At 36.2% G+C, this 20037-nt stretch overlaps 1 protein-coding gene and 1 long non-coding RNA gene across 2 annotated transcripts in view; both read right to left on the reverse strand.

Moving 5' to 3' along the window:
- PPP3CA (protein phosphatase 3 catalytic subunit alpha) overlaps positions 1-20037 on the reverse strand; it is a 299648-nt gene that overhangs the window by 14886 nt on the left and 264725 nt on the right. Inside the window, exons 10-11 of the mRNA XM_027117002.1 lie at positions 18058-18132; positions 106-190 (exon numbers count right to left, since the gene is read on the reverse strand). Of these exons, the coding sequence (XP_026972803.1) occupies positions 106-190; positions 18058-18132 (160 nt within the window). The remainder of the gene's footprint in view (positions 1-105; positions 191-18057; positions 18133-20037) is intronic.
- LOC113626007 (uncharacterized) lies at positions 15997-18050 on the reverse strand. The gene is made up of 2 exons (XR_003434988.1): positions 17765-18050; positions 15997-17712 (listed from the first exon to the last, which is right to left on the reverse strand). It is a non-coding gene; the product is annotated as an uncharacterized LOC113626007 (long non-coding RNA).

Raw genomic sequence — 20037 nt, forward strand, 5'->3', positions numbered from 1 at the left:
TTAAGAAAAAGCAAAGAGTTTCGAGTAAAATACTTAAATTACCAGATTAAAGTATTAAAATGTTACTGAGTGACAATCAAATGCAACAGAGGACCATGATCCCACCTGAGCACGGAGAACACTCTGGCCATCTTGCCGATCGCTCGTATCTTGTTCCGTATCACTTCCTTGCGGGCTGCAGCCGTTGCACCTATATTTTAAAAACAGAGTTGAGAAGTCAGGTGACTTTTTATTTAACTCTAACTAGTTTACTAATTTACATGTATAACAGACTACAGTTAAAAGCCAAACCAGGTTTGTTTTTTTTCCCCCTCTAAGGATTTATCTGGAAATCAAATTTAAAAGTCTATGCTTCCAGGCAGGAATACTTGCCTGTGACACTTAAGAGGTCCCCAAAATGCCAAAGAGCATCTTCTGAGATTTCCAAGGGGAGAGGTAAAGGGCTAACTGAAAACTTACTGAGCAGATGGGGTGGGTTCCTACCCTTCTCTTCTGATTGAGCTCCCTTCTCTTCTGTTTATATAAAGAGAACGTGCATTGGCAGGAAGAGGAAGTGCGTCACCAGGATGGATATTCCCCAGAAAGCGTGTACCAGGGAGCTGGTTTCCTCTCACCTTCTCTCTGATCTGAAAGCCCTCAAACAGCTCCTTTTTTTGTCCATTTCTTTTTCTCTAGTGGCAATGACACCATAGCAGGTATCCCCCAACACATCTAATTGGATTGCATCTATTTTCCCCCAACAACTCCCCACTCCCCATCTGGGCTCGGCCATGTGTCTTGCTTTGGCCAATGCGACATGAGCACAAGCGATGCCAGCAGGAGCTTGAAAAGCACGTGGGGCTTGTTCCGTCTCTTGCTCCTTGGTATTTACCCAAGAGAGTGGAAAACTTATGTCCACACGAACACCTGTCCACAGATGTCTATACCAGCTTCGTTTGTAATTGTCAAGATGGAAGCAACCAAGATTTTCTTCAGTAGGTGAATCTACTGTGGTCCATCCAGATAATGAAAAATTATTTGGTGCTAAAAAATAATGATCTCTCAAACCAGAACTTCGCATTGCCAGCTATTCTGCCTGCAAATGAGTGGAGGAAGTCTAAATCCATATGGGAGAAAGCCATTCTCCAATCCAGTCTTTCTGATAACCAAGTGGAAACATGGATTCTTATTCATAATTGTTTCCTTGAATTAGACTCTATTGGCCAAAACACTGGAGGAGAAAATGGCGTGTGTGTAGGCCCTACCTCGTACTTTATGCTGAGTTTCTAACAATATTTATTATTATCTACGATTTGCAATTATGATTCTTTATATAATAAACCTGTCCTAGAGACCATCTGAAAGTCTGAAGTTTCTGTGCTTGAATTTTAGATGATTTATCATCAGGAGACTCCCTGAAGGACATTTGTTAAGGGAAAAAAAAGTGGCATAGCAATCTCCTTATACTGGTTTTCTTATCTATTTTTTTTTTTTCAGTTATTCTGTTAAATCATGCTTCCGTTTACTTTCTTGGTGTGCTATTACCACTCTATGTTTAATATTCCCCAGTCTGACTGACCCAGTCCACTCAGAGGTCATGATGTGCTAAGGGGGAAAGATTCTAACCGTCTCCAAAAACAGTACGGCCAGATCATAAAAATCAATCCAACAGACACAAAGAATGGAAAGAGTGGGAGAACCCCCAAAACGGTGACTATATTTAGAAGCACAACAAGAAAAGCAGCAAGAAGGAGTAGTTAAATGTCTAGAAACGAAATTGGATATATTTAAGAGAAATGAGAAGGGGGAAAATGTACAATCAAGTAAGTGAAAAATACCTAAGAAGGATAATCTCTCAGAAAATTTTCATGAAAGGACTTGTAAAAACCATAACCAGAGCAATGAAAAGCAAGAAACTAAGTAGGAAAGGAAGGGGAATAGATTATGTAGAGCCATCCTTTTCAGCTCAGTATGAGCTGGTACTCAGAAAGATGCTCAAAAAAAAAAATACAGAATTTTATTTATCTATTTATTTTTTAAACATCTTTATTGGAGTATAATTGCCTTACAATGGTGTGTTAGCTTCTGCTGTATAACAAAGTGAATCAGCTATACATATAAAATATGGAATTTTAAATGTAAAATGAACATTCTGACATTCTGACAGTCTGAGCCCGTTTAGCATTCCTTATTTTTCAGACCTAATGACTTACTGGAGAGTATAGAGCAGGTGTCTTACTTCATGTATTCATAGTTGTGCTCCCAACACATGGTGGTTCACAGCATATTATAGCACTTTTCTTAAAGAAGAAATGCTGTCTCCTTTTAGATTTCTCAATAACCCAGGTAAGAGGTTTTAGTACTTCTTTTATAAAATTAGAATATATTTACTCAGAAAGTCAATTAACTTAATCATAGACAGTAAGAAGAGACACTAAAAACTAATATCTCAAAGTTCCATTCTGGGGGATTACCTTCAATATTTGTCAAACAATCAAAATCAAAATGAATATCACACATTTACAACCCACAAAAAAGTAAAATAACCAAATAAAATATCTGAGTTAATATGTAATCAAACTGAAAGGAGCTGAACAGTAGCAGGAAGAATTAAGTACAGATATAAAGGTCCTTGCATATTTAGTATTGCTATTCCTGGCTTTTGGTATTTTCCAGAGATCATTAAAACTCTTATTCAAATACTTATGTTCCATTGCAAATCCTCACAGCCCATAATTCAATAGAAAGATCAAGGAAAAAAAAATGCACGTTTTTCAGACTTCTACTAGCTGTGACATGCAAATACAATGTCATGTTTAACATTCTTGGTACTTGCTCTATTTAAGTTGTGGAAATATACCACAGTAGCTCAACTTAAAATTCAGTATAGTGAATAATAAAGGTGCAAAAAAATACCTTTTACATTAAACTATTTTTAATAGTTAACTACTGTTAACTATTTTTCGGAGAAGAATCTAGTCATTTATTTTAACCCAAAAGTCCCAAACTGAAAGGCAATGTTTCCTAAGTTTAAAAACATTAGTAATTTTAAGTACAATTTCATTTTGTATTTCCATTCAAATAATTATCACTTCTTTTTTGGGCCTCTCTTTTGCTTCACCTTTTAAGTTCTCATCTTCTTTTAAAAAGCCTGGGGTATTATGCTACTAATTCCAGAATCTAGGCGCACTAGCACACTCCATTTTCCTCAAAGGCTAATGTACAGACCAAGGGAATCTTTAAAGATTTGCTTTGACCATGTGTACTTCCTGACCTTAACTTAGTGCCTTACTGACTTCTCATGAAGTATGAAAGGTACGTATGCCAAGTGGCCTGCTGAGTGAATGCTGCCAGCCTCTGAAGGGAACTGGAAAACTGCGATAGCATCACAGCGATGAGGAGCCAAGTGCCAGGGTGAAGAGACGTTCTTACACGTGGGCTACCTGCCACGCATTAGAGACCCTGGCTCTGTATGGCCCACGGTCCCCATCCATCCATTGAGTGACTACTATAATTCCTCAGTTTTAACTGAATTAGCAGTGTGTGGAAAGTGCTATATAGAATACAATTTATTACCCAAATCATTTATTCATAAAGTGTTCTTGTGAATCCTATCCTGTTCTATAGCCTGCCGTGTGCTAACTGCTAGCAACAGAAATAGGAGGAAAGCATGGTCTCTGCTTTAGGAGATCACGTGAACGCCCATACTGCACCGTGACACGTATTAGAGAGGAAGCAGCAGTGGCGCGTGGGGCCGGTGGCTGTCAGCTAGAGAGTAGACTGAGCACATCTCTTCTTAGCTCCGTGTTCATTAACTTCGTACTGGTAGCTTGAAACCAGTGGTAGGGAAGAGAATTTATACCAACAAAACCTGCAAGTGCTACAAACCAGGGTCTTTTCCCCCCTGCAGTGAAGCATTGTTAAATATTTACCACTGGAAGTAGATGTGAATAGTCTGGAGACAAATATTCACCCAAATGGTGATAGTTGAAGGATCCTGAAGGATAAATAAGAGTTAAAGAGAAAGGAGAATTCTCCATAGAAGGAAGAGAATATTCAAGCATGTGGAGGCCGCAAGAATCCATGTTATGTTCAGATGATGGGTCAGAAGTCCGGTGTGAATGGGGTTTGCCCTCACTGGGGCGAGGGCAGGCTGAGAATGAGGAGAGAAGCAGGGCATGCCCGGGGCTAAATTGTAAAGGTTTTAGCATAGTAGTAGGGACAAATAAGAAGTTTAGACATTAGCATTTATCACAGAGGTACAGAGAACTTACTTTGCACTTACCCACCCCTCTTCAAAAAAACGAAAAGAGAAAGAAATAAAAAGATGGACGGATGGTTGTATACAGGGACAGAGATGTGAGAAAGCAAATATAATCGAATGTTAATTGTAGAAAGTAAGTGATGGGTACATGTGTATTGACTATACAATTGTTTCAACATTCCTTTATGTTTGAAACATTTCATAATAAAATGTCAAAAAACCCCACTGTATTTGGAAGAAGCTTGGTTTTGAGGGAAAAGGGAGAGAGCAGCTTTAAGAAGAGAGGTCTCTCCATCCCTCCCTTCCTTCGTGTTATATGGGGGATGCATGAGTTTCCCAAAGGAGGCAATGACGAAAAGTTCTCAGTGCACTGACATTCACCCCTTCCTTCCTCCAACCATCTTCAGGGGGAAACTGGACTGGTAAGATAAGCCCAATTCAACAGATTCTAATTGCTATCAATGCCTTTTTGCAACTGTAAGACGTGATGATGAGCTGTCTAAAATTTTAATACATTGATAGATGCCAGGGGCCTGGGGGTAGGGAGGGGGAATGGGGAGTTAGTGTTTAATGGGGACAGAGTTTCAGTTTAGGAAGCTGAAAAATTCGGGAGATGGATGTGAATGTACTTAGTGCCACTAAACTGTACAGTTAAATATGGTTAAATTAGTATGTTTTAGTACGTTTTATACTATGTGACTTTTACCATAAAAAACATTAAAAAATACATGCAAAAAATCTTTTTTATACTTGAATATCTTATAAAAGAGGAATATTTTCATATTATTAGAAGGTGAAAAAGGAGCTTGCAAAAAATTGAATTGCTTACTCTTTAATGGAAAAAGTAGCAGAAAATTTCCACTTCATTATTATATTGGTTTCAAATGTTTTGCTATTATTTAGGCTTCTTTCTTTAAAGGACTTTTAACTAATACAAGTGTATCCATAGCATATATCTTTAAATGAAATATATTATATTAAAAGGAGTGTATATACATTAACATTTCATGCTTTTTCAAAAGAAAGATCTATTTTAAGAACTATATTTTGCTGGCAAGCTTCAAATCTCTTAAAGCTTTTAATTCAAATTCTGAGAAAATATTACAGAAAACTCACCACTTTTTCAAACTTTTAAAAAGATAACAAAGTTCATCTCTGTAAGAAACCTATTCTACTCGAAAGTAAAATTTTATTATGACTCATTATTTTTAAGCAGAGTTTAGACATGTCTCCAGATTTTATTTTCCGACACCATAGAGCAATTACTGAATTTGAATACAGGTTATTGATGGAACAAAGCATAAGGTGCTGAGATAAGAAATATCTTTTGTTGTGTTATATTAAAGACAAAAATTAGTTTGTTTTCCTTCCAAAATCAGCACTTTGAAATATGATATAAGGCAAAGGCAGAACATGTCTTCAAACACCTCTAAAAACCTTGCATAATTGGTCTTTATGGCTCTTTACAAATGATGGTGAAATTATAAGTATATAGACTGTCTTATCTGGGAGAACACATATCCCAAATTGACCCCCATTAAGGCTATGAGGCCAAAACATGTACTATAATCCCCAAACCTTATTTTCTTGTCTTTTCTTTCTCTGACCTAGTTTAAAAATAAGACCTTGAGCAACTATACCTCAACCAAGCAAGGCTATACAGAAATTACTTAAACATCTACCCAGTTTTGCCCTTGGCTGTGGTGAACTTGACAAGTGCTTCATTATACTTTTCTACACCACCAAGCCCTTGAGTCCTGGGATTTAGGGACAGCACCATAAGCACTGAGAAATTGTGTTCATTCTGATGGACTGGCTTTAAAACTGTGGCCTTTACATTTTTTACTCATGCATCTACAAAAGTATATCCTCCAAAGAATACTATTCTCACCTCCAAGTTTAAATAATTGTAAACAATATAATGTTGTAAACATTGCCATTTTAAAATGAAATGACTATACTACTTCTTTTAAAAATCAATGGCATTTAAATATCATAGCAATTTCATCCTACCATCATCCATTTAAAGAAAAAAATCCATGAACAAGACATTCATTGATATTTAGAAATCTTACAGTAGTCCTTTTTTCTTTGAAATTGCATTTCCATTTTCCTGATTTTATTTTAGTGAATTATATATTTATACATTAAAATATTTTTATCACATTATACTTTGCTGCCAAAAATATGTTTAGAAATTTAAATGAAATGTGTTTTTTAAAATTTCCTGAGACAATAAGGCCCTAAGCCTTAAAAGTTCCTTTGTAATCAATATCAATTATTAGTAGTACATAACTGAGCTAAGTAGCACAAACATATGATAAATTTTTATGAATATTTAAAAAACATAGAAATGTAATTTGATTGGAATGCATCCCTTAATGATAAAGATGGGAGGGCGGTTACACTGCCTTGATTAAGGAGACTTCCTACACATTGAGTTTTTCCAACGTCTCTTTGTTTAGTACTCCAGGCAGTGTTCATAGAGACTATGTTTAGGGAGACCCATGCCTTTTTGTTAAAATGAGAGAAAAGCAACTGAGAAAGAAGAGGTGGGAAAGGAGAGGCTGCAGTGAGCCTTGCAGCTCAGATGAGTTCCCAGGCTGATCATTTTTAGGAATGAGGACATATGGAAACTGAGGATGTGAAAATAGATTCCCTTACTCCTCTTGAAACTTCTCTGGGTAACCCCAATGGTCCAAATATTCTGGCATGAAGACAGCTGCTCTATCAAGAATTAGATTAATCACTTTCTAGAGGTGACAGTTGTCACCAGCCATGACTTGAGAATCCTGCCTTGCTGATCCATTTAGGGTCAGTGCTGGTTAAATCTAGTCCAAAGAGACTGGAGGTGCTGCCCCTCACATAATAGCTATATGAATGCTTATGTAGGTTACCCTATTAGGCAGAGAAAAACACCTTTAGGATAATAAATTTTAAAAATCTCTGTAAAAATTCATCTTTTTGAGGATTACAACCTAAAATATTTGGAATATCTTTCTAATTTTAATTCTAACAATAGCATAGTACATACCCATAGGTGATAAAACTGGGACATAATGGCTACTCATTCCAAATCACTCCAAACCACATATTCTGAATTTCTTCCATATGCTTTTTAGCTCAACTAAAATCTCAGCATGTAATAGCATCTACGATGGTGTGATATTTGGCATAAGGCTATTCTGTCTTATATGTCATTTTCAAAGCGGCAGCTCCTTGAAAAAATATATTTTTTTGAATAAAAAGACTCTTCTGTGTAATGGATTTTCAAAAAGGCCAGTACAGCCTAGACAGTTTCTTCCACCTTCTCTTGTCATAAAAGATAACTGGATTCTTCAGATAGGAAGTCTTAAAACTGTACAGACTGCTCCCAAATGTCGACTAACTGTCATTATTTGGTTATCTTAAATATGTAGTTAAAAAATACTTTCGTTTCCAAGTGCTAATTTGATTCCATGGACTTTTGTTCTCTGAGACATTGCGTTCCATCTGTTCAATAATTCCTTGGTAGACTCGCAGCAATTGGCTATAAGCATGATTATAACTTGGGTAAAAATTAAAGACTTTAAGGTAGATTAGGAGGCTTCGTTGATTTTTCAAGAAACTATCATATCTTCAGCCTATGCCTTACAGAGGACATTTCCGTTTATTTATATTTACCAAAGTAGAAACTAATAGCATGTGAAATCTCATTTGGATTGAACTCTTTATCATAATAGAAATGCATCAAGTTTATAAACTGGCAATGAAAATAAAAGCAAAATGAAATGAAATAACAAAGGTCAAGCTAATGATGTAGATGTATTGTCTATAGGAGAAACAATCATAATGCCTGGATGTTTCGTCTGTCAGGATTATTTTGGATATAGATGAGGATTTAACAGTTGAAAAAGGTATTTATTAAGGACCTAATTGTGCATACGTGCTAAATGCTGGAAGAAAGCATTTAGACCAGAATTTAATTCTGGACACTTATGGATTTATAAATTTATCAAATAGTAGAATGATATTTAAATGTTATCTCTGAAATTACAGAAATTGAAGGAAAAAATAAACCAATATAGTAAAATATCATGTTTGATTGTCCCATGTGTTATACCCTAGACAGAAAGCTAATTGAGTACCATTTGACAGCACGACAAAAAAGCAGGCTGAAAGACGTAATACTGCTCCAGTCGTCTGACAGCAGAGGATGGTCAAGGTGCTGGCATGTACTGAGCTGATCTGAAATAAAGCCACTCGAAGACCTTCTGATGCTATTCAAGAACTAGGCAGGGTGTTTTGTCAGTACAGGGGGGATGTAGTGAAGATTTTGCCCAAAAAGGTAAATAGGGAAATGAGCATTAGGTTCTGGCCAATGATCAGTGCACAGGCCTGCAGAGGCAACTGAAACAGACAGAATGGTTCCCAGGTCGTGAGACTTTAACATCACTGAAATATATTATTATCTTATCAGAGGAAAGGGATATGCCAGTCAAAAACTGTACTGGTCAGCTACAGAGGCATAAGAAAGAAGAGAAGCCGAGGCAAACATCTGACGTGTCTAGGGAAGTACTGTCCAGGGGCCAATGGCCTTTCAGTATTCTGGCCTTACAGCAAGACTTCAGATCATAAATACCTGGCTCGTCGACTTCTTTTAAGACAAATGAATAAACTGGCATGTGAGAGGCAGAATAGCACAGTGGTGAAGAACTTGTGTTCCAGAGTAAAAGACCTGTTGAGTCTCAGCTCCCCTATTTACAGGCTGTGCTACCTTGGATAAATTACTAAGCTTCTGTAAGTCTCACCTTCCTCATCTAAAAAATGAGGAAGGTTCTAAGTGCTTTATTTGTATTATTTCACTTGGTAAGTTGTCGACCTAAGGTCATCAGCTGGGAAGTGGGGAGCCCAAACCAGGATTCATTACAGTAGCAGGCTGGTGATCTACTTCCCAGGTGGGTGGAAGAATTACCTAAGTTAATTCGTTCGGTCATTCTCAACATTCAACAAACACAAGTGCCAGGTACTGTGCTATCTGCTAAAGCACTTAGCATAGATCATTGGTATACAATACTCAAAAATGTTTGCTCTTTCTATTAAGAAGAAGGAAGTGCTTGTGCAGAAGTGAATATTCCAGTTCTTCTAACAGTTACATTTCTCACTGTAAATTAAAAGGTTGATTGTGTGATCTTCATTAATATCACACTGCCTAAGTTGGGGCCCCAGTTGTGTTTTGTGCCAACCAGGCTAAAGGCTGGGCCCCAGATGATGGCCAGTTCACTAGGGGAGAAGGGGAGAATCCAGGATGCTGCTGGCTTTGCTTTGAGGCAAAAAAATAGACCACTTCACAAAGATGGGCTGACCAAAGAAAATCAAGATATCTATTTCTTTAAAATTCTAAGAAAAACTGGAAGAAAGTTTCATAGCTTCTCGTAAGCTAGGAGTAAAGATGAAGGAATAAAAGGGATTTTTAGGAGAGCCAAAATAGATTACCCTCATAGAAAAATATTTTTAAACTTTAGATTTTCTGAGCATTCATTAAACTTTTTCATATGGCCTTTAAACCTGCCATCTGAGATCAAACAACTATAAAGAGAATGTTTTACAAACTTCAGACTTACAACGACTGTCTGCTGTTGTTCAATCAATTATTAATTATTCTCATATAAGTACAACCTTCAGATTAAGAAGTTGGACCCATAAAATGCTTTAGTACAAAGAGAAGCACGTAAGCTCTGCCAAAAACGCATGAAAACTGGATCTTATTTTCTTATGGTATCAATTTTCAGCAAGCTGACATTACCCCCTATACTTCTCTCTGTGAAGAACACTTCTTTCATATGTCAATTACCTCAACATTGTGTGTGAGAAGTGAAGTTTTTCTAAAATATAGAGACATACATATACACAAAATCTTTGCCTTTGTTGAAAAAAGAGAGCTCTCGACTTTAATACCTTTCAACTAAAGAATACATTAAGGATTATAAAGCCCATGCTTATTTCCCTTCTTAGTATACAACATGGACTTCCTTCTCAAATAAATTTTATAAATACATTTAATCCAAGTGTATGCTTAGATATGCAATAGCTAATGTTTAATATAAGTTGGCCAATGTCACCATAAGTTGAAGGAAAACTCAAATGCTACAAAAAAACAATGATTTTTTAAAACTGTGAATATTGTATATGTGTATAGTACAGGTGTCTATGGAATACAGTATAAACTTTTATTTACTGCAAGCATTTTAGCCAATGGTGGACATTATCCAACCAATTAGCTCTACTAGGGAGATGACTGTTTTTTTAACATTTAGTTTGCTCTGCAAAGTCTGCACTATTTTTTTTTTTTTGCGGTACGCGGGCCTCTCATTGTTGCGGCCTCTCCCATTGTGGAGCACAGGCTCCAGACGCGCAGGCTCAGTGGCCATGGTTCATGGGCCTAGCTGCTCTGTGGCATGTGGAATCTTCCCGGACTGGGGCACGAACCCGTGTCCCCTGCATCGGCAGGCGGACTCTCAGCCACTGCGCCACCAGGGAAGCCCCAAAGTCTGCAATTCTGTGCAATGTGAAAATTATGCCAGCTAATATAACTCATTTGTGCAAAATCATGTAGTACAATAAGAAGAGAAAGCAGTACTTTTAATGTCTATGTTACTGTATCATTTAAATTGGCAACTTAAAAACATTTTAATTATTGTAATCACATATAAGTCAGACTTGATGATACTGACTACAGTATGACGGCTAACCAGGTACCTTGTTTGATAGTCCCGGCCCCAAAATATCAATGGCCATATATATGATGGGAGGTCATACCCTAGTACCTAGTAAATGTGTATTTTTTTAGACATGTTTCAGTTTTAACAATATACTGGATATAACTATTTGTTTCCTTTTTATAGCACAGCCCTGATGAAAAAAAGCAGTTACCTGTACTATAAAGGGTACAGAGTACCAAGGATACGTTTATAGTGACGAAAATGATTTAGCCTCTAAATTACACATTGAAATATTAAATAATTGAAAAAAATCAACCATAAACTGGAAGGTAATTAACAAAAGCCTGACAAGCAACTACAAAGCCTTTTACAAAATACTGACTAATCTTTCTTTTTATAGATGTCATCCTTTCCTTTCTCCAATTACATCATGCAAACTCAGTTATTTTTAAAAGATAAGAGAACTTAACACTGGTGAACTGATACCCATCTTTGCATAAAATTTTCTGGAAAAATTATATGGATTTCTCACACGGCCATACTTCTTAAAGCAGTAAAATACATAAAGTGCTTTTCTTTCCCTTGTCAGAAGTAGAAGAGAACGAGAAAGATGTCCTTTATGTTTCCTCCTTCAGTTATCAAATATCTTATCCCAATTCACACCCCTTCCTGCAAGCCTCTAAATCCTCTGTGAGACCAGCATATTTAAAATTGGTTTCTTATTGCACTAGACTCTCAGCTTAGTGAAGGCGGAGGCCATGTGTTTGTTTGCCACTGAATACGCAGAAAAAGATATTTCATGAATAAATACTTTGACATGGAAATAAAAAATAAGATAGAAATATAACATGGTATCAAAATTAGGGTACTCTGCATTTTATTTTAGTTTTTGGCCTTCTAAAAAATGATTTCAATTTTCTATTTTAGGTATTATAAAAATGAAAACAAAGTTTGCTATTTGCCTCTTTTCAATAATCTGTTATCTGACAAAGTTATGCCCTAATATTTCACTTTCTGGTTTTCTGGTCAGACTTATATCTCCAGTAATTTTTCTGCATTTGGTGCAAATATTTTAAAATAGCTGCTGCCTGAACTGCTCCACAATCCTGGTTCTTACGCTGTCTCCCTCATCACTCCTTTCTCTTTCACTTGTTTGTCTTTTTTCTCCAGCTTCATAAAGAAGGGATAATTTTACAGATTGGTCCTCAATTTTCTGACATTTCCTTCCACATCAGTAACTTTGGAGGCCTGTTTGACTTTTAGTAGATTCGGCTGTGACTTTTAATTCAAAGCCTCTGTCACCAAACCCGATTTTGTCCCCAGTCTCCAGGGTTCCATTTCCAAATCCTGCCTGGGCACTTCCAGAGTCATGTGTGTACTCAAACTCATGTCTGTCATTGAACTCCTTTCTCCCTGAAACGGATGAAGTTTTTCTGTAAGTGTTCTCATCCTCCTAGGTACTGAGGTTTGAACCGTCCAAATCCACTTTTGTTCCCTTTGCCCCACTGATACCATAGTTCTAAGCCCAGCTCTTTAGAATATCTCCCTTTTCCTTTATTTAATTTTTGCGGTACGCGGGCCTCTCACTGTTGTGGCCTCTCGCGTTGCGGAGCACAGGCTCCGGACGCGCAGGCTCAGCAGCCATGGCTCACGGGCCCAGCCGCTCCGCGGCACGTGGGATCCTCCCGGACCGGGGCACGAACACGTGTCCCCTGAAGCGGCCGGCGGACTCTCAACCACTGCGCCACCAGGGAAGCCTCCTTTTCCTTTTATTATTAACACTATCATTGTTCCGATCTAGTCACCTCAACTTTGAAATAGTTAAGTTCCTAAATTATACCCCAACTAATCCTTTGTTCTTTCTCCAAGCGTTTTCTTGGGGAAAGTATTTGCTGTTTCTCAGACACTGCTTTTATGGTGTTACTCCTCTGCTCACCAATGGCAGGTTATGCTTCAAAGTTGATAGAACAAGAATCATGTCGCCACAGTGCTGCTGAGGGCTCTTTTTTTGTATGTCTAAACATTTCTTTGTATTTTTTATATTAACATGTCATATTTTTTCTCCCAAACTGCCAATTATTATCAGACACACAACTTTTTTTCACATTGGGAACATGAAATATGAGATGCTGAAATGAGTTGCTCAGAAATGACAATAATTACAGCCACAGGAAGAGCTCTAAGCTAATGGCTCTTAGCGAATGTGCTGCCAGAGGCACAAAGCAGAGGGGAATTTTTAAGATGAAATTCATCTCAAACATTCATCATGGCAAATATATACAGCTTTGGTAGAAAATGATATACCCGAACCCTATATAGTGGTATTCATCAAGGACCCATAAGATGCCACGCTAGTCCTACTAATTCCCAACTCTGTACTTTAAATTAAAGTTCTGTATGGCTTTTTAAAGCTAAACAGAAAGCAGTGGGGAGACACTCTGGAACCCGTGATATTAGATCTGAAGAATTATCTAATAATTCAAAGCAGATGATGGGAGATAATTTTCTTGTATACAATTTAGATGGTTTCGTAGAGGCATGCAAAAAACTGCTCTGATCCCATATTCAGTGACTTGCCTGTGGTTAACATTAGGATAAGGCAAAAATGTGGATAAAGGATAAGAGTTCCACCATGTGGTTTGCTCCTTAGATGAAAACAGAGACATAAATTCTAATTTAATATTAAGTCTTTCCAGGGCAGCCTGAAACTATATTTGGCTTAAAATGTATTATTAGTTTTATTATTTTTTTCTTTCCTTTCTTATTCTACAGGATTTCAGTCTTACCTCCACAATTCTTTCCTGTTAGCCAGACTTATCACATATCATAGTTTCAAATATAACTTGTATATATATAGATAGATAGATAGATAAAGTGATCTCAGAGTCTAAGATTTTAGAGCTAAAAGAAAGTTCCAAATAAATATTTCTAACTCATGAAACTGTCATTAGGTTTCTAATACTTACTGCTATTCCAGACTTCCTTATTATAACAATGAACAGTAAAGAAAGTTCTGTGATGCAGATTGCTTGATTTCTGTCAGCTCCCCCCAACCCCCTGCCAACACTTTGGGATCACTTACTAATCCTTGGTCTGAAATGAGTCTTCTTCCTTAATGAGAATCAACTACCAAATGAGATACATCTACTTGGATTTCTTCCTTCTTTGAAATGTTCTGGTGAATAACAAACCCAAATTGAAACCAGACTATCATTTTATCATCCAAAATCAGAAGTGGAAACAGGAATCAAAGACCCCAATACATATAAACTAGATCCTCAAAAGACATCACTTGGCATTAAAGTGCTTCAAAACTTTTCATGATAAAAGAAGTTTAGTATTTTATTTTCAACATAAAGGAACCATCGACCAATATAAAACAGTGATCTTTTTCTAGATAGGCTATCAAATTCCTTTATTTGTAAGGCAGAAGCTAAGGAGGAGAGATTCATGACATGATTTCTACCCAGCAGAAGCCTAGGCGAGCCAGGAGACTCTTTGTCTGCTCAGATACAATACAATTTTTCACATTATCAAACACATAACTTCTTGGAGTAAATTGAGGTTAACAGAGTAGCACAAAACTATTTTATTTGCTTTGACTTTCATGGCCTAATAATAATGTAAAAATCTTTTTTTGTAATTTTATGGATATTTAACAGAACGAACTAAAGTATAAGTTTAGCTATTAGTGTTGTTCTGTTAAAAACAAAAAAGCATCATGCTGTTTAAAAAAAAAAAAAATTCAAGCACTGGAATCACAGGTTGTGGAAAGTTCAAGAGCCTGAGAACCAGGCAGACATTGGTTTGAATCCAGGCTCCATTACTTCACTAACTCTGTGACCTTAGGTTTTAACCTCACTGCCCTGAGTCTGTCTAGCTTCATATGTAAAACTGGGATAATCATAGCACCTATGTCAAAAAGTTGTTTTGAGGGTTAGAGATAACATAAATAACCTAGAAAATTTCCTTAAAGTAAATGATAGTTAATAATTACAAATTTTTGTTGGTCAAAAGGTACAATTAGCAAAGAGTTAATACATATAAATGACTTAGAATGATGCCTAACACATAAGTGTTAGCTGCTGCCATCGTCACCGTTAAGTGGTAAAGGGGAACTGACAGAACATAGAAAAGAAGCAAAATTAATCCCACACCTATACTCCTCAAGGATAGGAGGAGAATTTCTGTCTGCAATAGACTTTATAAACACAAAGAAGTCAACTGGATAAGATACACAGATAGGCATGGGCTGTAAAGGCACCATTACTGCCTTGGATTTTGCAGCTTGATGTTGGATACTAAGCAAAATATTGAGAAGGGTTTGATAAGGACCCATCAAGACATGGCTCCCCTTTAGAAAGAGCAGGAAGTGCTTTAATTAAGTCCTTTGATGTCTTCTGATTCCTGCTTTCACCTCTGGAGCCAACCACAAGCCCAGGAGCCTGATAGGCAGAGCAGAGGGCCAGCCCCCAGAGAGAGACAGACTCTGCAGGCTGCCTGCAGGAGGAACAGGGTGGGAGAACTGGAACCTTTATCCTAAGGTTGAAAATAATATCACACAAAAAGGAAAAAAAAAAACTTAAATATATGTTCTCAATAAACAATTGTTCCAAAAAGAGTTAAAGAGTTCTGGGAAGATTTATAAGTTGTTCTTTGAGTACCTTTGAGGAAGTCCATAATTTTTGTGCCGTGTTAAAATAAAGCACTAAAGAACATTTCTGATGATTTACTCTGAAATGTATAATATTCTAAGTTAAACACACACACACACACACATATATATATATATATATATATATTTATATATATATATTTTTTGCAGTACGCGGGCCTCTCACTGTTGTGGCCTCTCCCGTTGCGGAGCACAGGCTCCGGACGCGCAGGCTCAGCGGCCATGTCTCACGGGCCCAGCCGCTCCGCGGCATGCGGAATCCTCCCGGACCGGGGCACGAACCCGTGCCCTCCGCACCGGCAGGCGGACCCCCAACCACTGCGCCACCAGGGAAGCCCTAAACATATTTTTTAATTAAAACTTTTACTTCTCTTTTCTTTTTTTTCCTTAGAGGGTAAATTTGTGAGATTTGAACTGAAAAATCCCATATTTTAGTCCTGCTGTTTCTCTGCAGGACTAACCTAAGATTTAAGCATGGTAGTAAGATTTCACTGGTCTGCTTAGAAAGAAAAAATTCTTCCAAGTGCCTTGAAAAGGACATGCACTCCTATCACTGGAATAAACAAGCTTAAAAGCAACTGCTGATGAGCACAGTACATTGACTGGAACTAATAATTTTAAAGCAGAGGAAGTTCCAAAATATATCCTTTCATGTAAGTGACTGAATGGGTGGATAAAGAGAACTCACTATAAGTGAAGTAAACACTGAGGTGGTCTTGGTAATACTACTTGCACTGTTGAAATGTGCAGATACTTTTGGCTATAGGACCTGGAAGCACACAGTAGGTACTCAATATATATTTGCTGAATGAGTGGGTTAACATAATTACAATTATATGCAGGTTTACTTATTCTATTGAATATACCATATGTTGTATATTTAATATGTTGTCTATACTATAATTATTGGTCAATAAACCTGACTAAAACAGAGATCTATTAACAGAGATGCATCACTGCATTAATGCTAATTAATCTTTCTTTTGAGGAATAACAGGAACATAGTGAAAGCCGTGCAAAATGTCTGTTGACTTTTAAGATTTAGATTCCACCAGATTAGTATTCTTTTAAGATTTTAATTCTTTTAAGATTTAAGATTCTTTTAAGATTTAGATTCTACCAGATTAGTATTCTTTCCTGAGGAAAAAATAGCCTCTTCCTAATCTTCCACTAGGAAGATTAATATCTCTTAAATGATATCACTACCCTGGAAAAGTTAATGATGGTAAACTGTGACTATAACATATGAAACATCTAGAATCTGGATAAAGCACAGAATATCCACTGAGCTTCTGAATATTTTAAAATATATCAATATATTTACTTAAGTAAGTTCTTACTTAAACCATGAGATGGTAGGAATAATTGTACACTTTAAATTTACCTAAGTATATACTCTCTATTTACATGAGTGTACGGACACTTTTATTTTACTTTTGCCTACAGAGTTAGGTATTCTGCATTCATAGATGTGACCTGTATTAAGCCCAAGTAAATATTAAACCATGCTGTTCAGATAGTAACTTTTGGAAAGGGCCACATTCTTGCTTCATTTTACCCAAGTGCAGTTTTTAAAGGTAAAAATTTTATCAATTTAAACTTGCCACAATACCTAGTTTCCACTGCTACCTTCCCCCTTTACTTATTTTATTGATATTATAATGTTTACGCATCTGTCTCTCTAACCAGACTGCAACTTCTTCTTAGGTCTTTAATGCATTTTGGAATCCCGAGTGCCCTGTGCAGAGCAGGTACTTAGTAAATGTTTATGGAAGTGAACTTTGCACTTTCCTCCTCCAACTACATTTTTTTGTAAGTTTCCATTCATTTTGGGGTCCTTTTGTAAGAGCCAGAGTCATTTTTTCTATCTTCATTCACCTCATGAATCTTTTGTCTTTTATAGAAAGTGTTTTCTTCAAGGGTAACTGAATACCAAATAGTATCTTAAAAAACAACAATAAAAAAACCTCATAGCTTATTCATTAATTATTATAGACATGAAAAAATATTGGGGTTGACATAAATACCAATACACCAATGTGTAAGTATCTTCTTTTATCATAGACATCAAAATTTGAATAATTGACAGAAACCTCACTAAATTATGTACACACTGCTATATTTAAAATGGATAACTAAAAGAACAAAATGGATCACTAAAAGAACCAAAAAACTCACTTAGCAATGTGAGCTACCGAAAGATGTTTATTAAAGTAGTTCACAGCTTCAACTATGTTTTCAGGGTAAGGGGAAAATTCTCTCAAGTTTTTTCTTGCATTTTTTTCAAAGCAACTAGAAAATATAATAATATCTTTCATTCTCAGCAGTATGTTATGATTTACACATCTAAATCTTAGAAATTTATTCTTAGGGTTACCTACGAGACGCCAAGTAATTACTTGGCAAACAGCATTAGCACAAAGGCTCAAGGCTCTTACCATCAAATCCATCTTCCTCTGACCCCAGTTCATCATCTGAGCAGATGTTGAGGACATTTACCAGCATCTCAGTCACTAAGGAGAAAAAGGAAAGAAAGGAAAAAAAAGTCTACATTTTCTACTATAACCTTAATTATGACTCTGGCACTGTTAATGACCAGGCTTAGCAATAACATTCTTACCTATATTGAAGATGGAATTTCCTGCAAGTAGTTTCTATAAAATTCAGACCATAAAAGATAACAGGCTTTGTATTTCTATGCAGACTTTATATTTTTAAAATTATTAGCTCATGCCTACAAAATCTAATGGTAACATTTACCAGCTATAGGTCAATAGACAGTGGAAAAAAGAAAAATGTGGATATGAATATACTATAATCTAGGAAGGAGAAAATGGTTACTTTTGAATTTTTATTTATTTGTACAATGATGCTGCTAGATTTAGACCAGATTACAAACTTTATGTTCATAGGGATCGAGTGAATGCTAGATCTCTTTTTTAAATTTTTTAGTCCCCCAGAGAACCCAGAATAGTGATAGAAATGTGGTTTTGTGTTTAAGAAAAACTGATGATTTATGAACTAATATATTTGAGGTAGTTGTGAGAATATTGATTTTAAAAAATGAATGTGTTGATATATATATATACATACACATATATATACACATATACAACATTAAGCTTCATTTTCAAAAAGGTTTTACAAATGAAGCTCAGGTAAGTTTAATAAGAAATTTACTTGAGTAAATAGATTATAAGAGGGCTGTATAAAAGCATTATACACAGAAAATCAGTACTGCAACACTTTACACTAAGTTACATGTTATTTGCATTGAACGTTTTAAAAAATTAGGTTGGGTTCTATCATGAATGTGAAAAGAAGCCTGTCCACTATTTCTTCAAGAGTTACTTTTTAAAATCAGTGTTTTTCTAGCATTGAAGATACATGATAAAGAGTAAAACTTCACTGGAGCCAACATTAACTCAGAGCTTCAGTTTAATTATCAAAAGTAAATTATGTACACACTGCTATATTTAAAATGGATAACCAACAAGGACCTACTGTATAGCACAGGGAACTCTGCTCAATATTATGTGGCAGCCTGGATGGGAGGGGAGTTTGGGGGAGAATGCATACATGCATACGTGTGGCTGAGTCCCTTCGCCGTGTACCTGAACTATCACAACACTGTTAATTGGCTATACTCCAGTATAAAATATAAAGTTAAAAAAAAAAAGAAAAAAACGTAAATTATGTACACGAATATATTAATACATTCTTTTATAACAGATGTTCAAAATCTGAATAATTAATGGAAACAACCAAAATGAAGGGTGTTCAAGGGTAGTTGTCAGGATTCTCAGTGCTTCTGTGTCCACGCTGCGATCTGATGGGTGCGAGGAAGTGGTGACACGGACTAGTACTGGGAACATTTATCAGAAAGTATTAAAATTTACTTTTGACTTATTTTGGTGTTGGAAGGGAAGACTTCTTTGCTGACAATTCATAGATTCTCGGGTTTAATTGTTTTTAGAATATTTAAAGAAAAAATACATTGTAGGAAAATAAATACTACACATATTAATATATTACACATATGTATTAATATAAACAAACAAATATTTCAGAAGAATGTACAGCTTTTCTCTAAAATCCCCCCATAAGACATCATTTTTCTGAAACACGTGCAAGCTCTTATGTTTATTACAATGCACACATTCACCTTCTCTGTGATGCTCAAGATGTTGCATGAGGAATGATCCAGATTATCACCATTAAACCTCCTGAACTGAAAACTCAAGTTCAGTGGGTGCAGGCCTTTCCTCCGAATTTTTGCTGAGGTTTAGGTCAAAATATAAAAACCAAATAAAGGGAGAAGGAAGGAAAGAAGGATAAGGCCAATTCTTCTGTAAACCTGGGGCAGGCTAATAAACAACTTTTTAAATGTAAATTTGTCTCACCTTATACTAATGGCC

This window comes from Aethalodelphis obliquidens, unplaced genomic scaffold, assembly GCF_003676395.1.
Source record: "Aethalodelphis obliquidens isolate GAN/ISIS:26980383/991018 unplaced genomic scaffold, ASM367639v1 scaffold17, whole genome shotgun sequence".
Classification (NCBI taxonomy): Eukaryota; Metazoa; Chordata; class Mammalia; order Artiodactyla; family Delphinidae; genus Aethalodelphis; species Aethalodelphis obliquidens.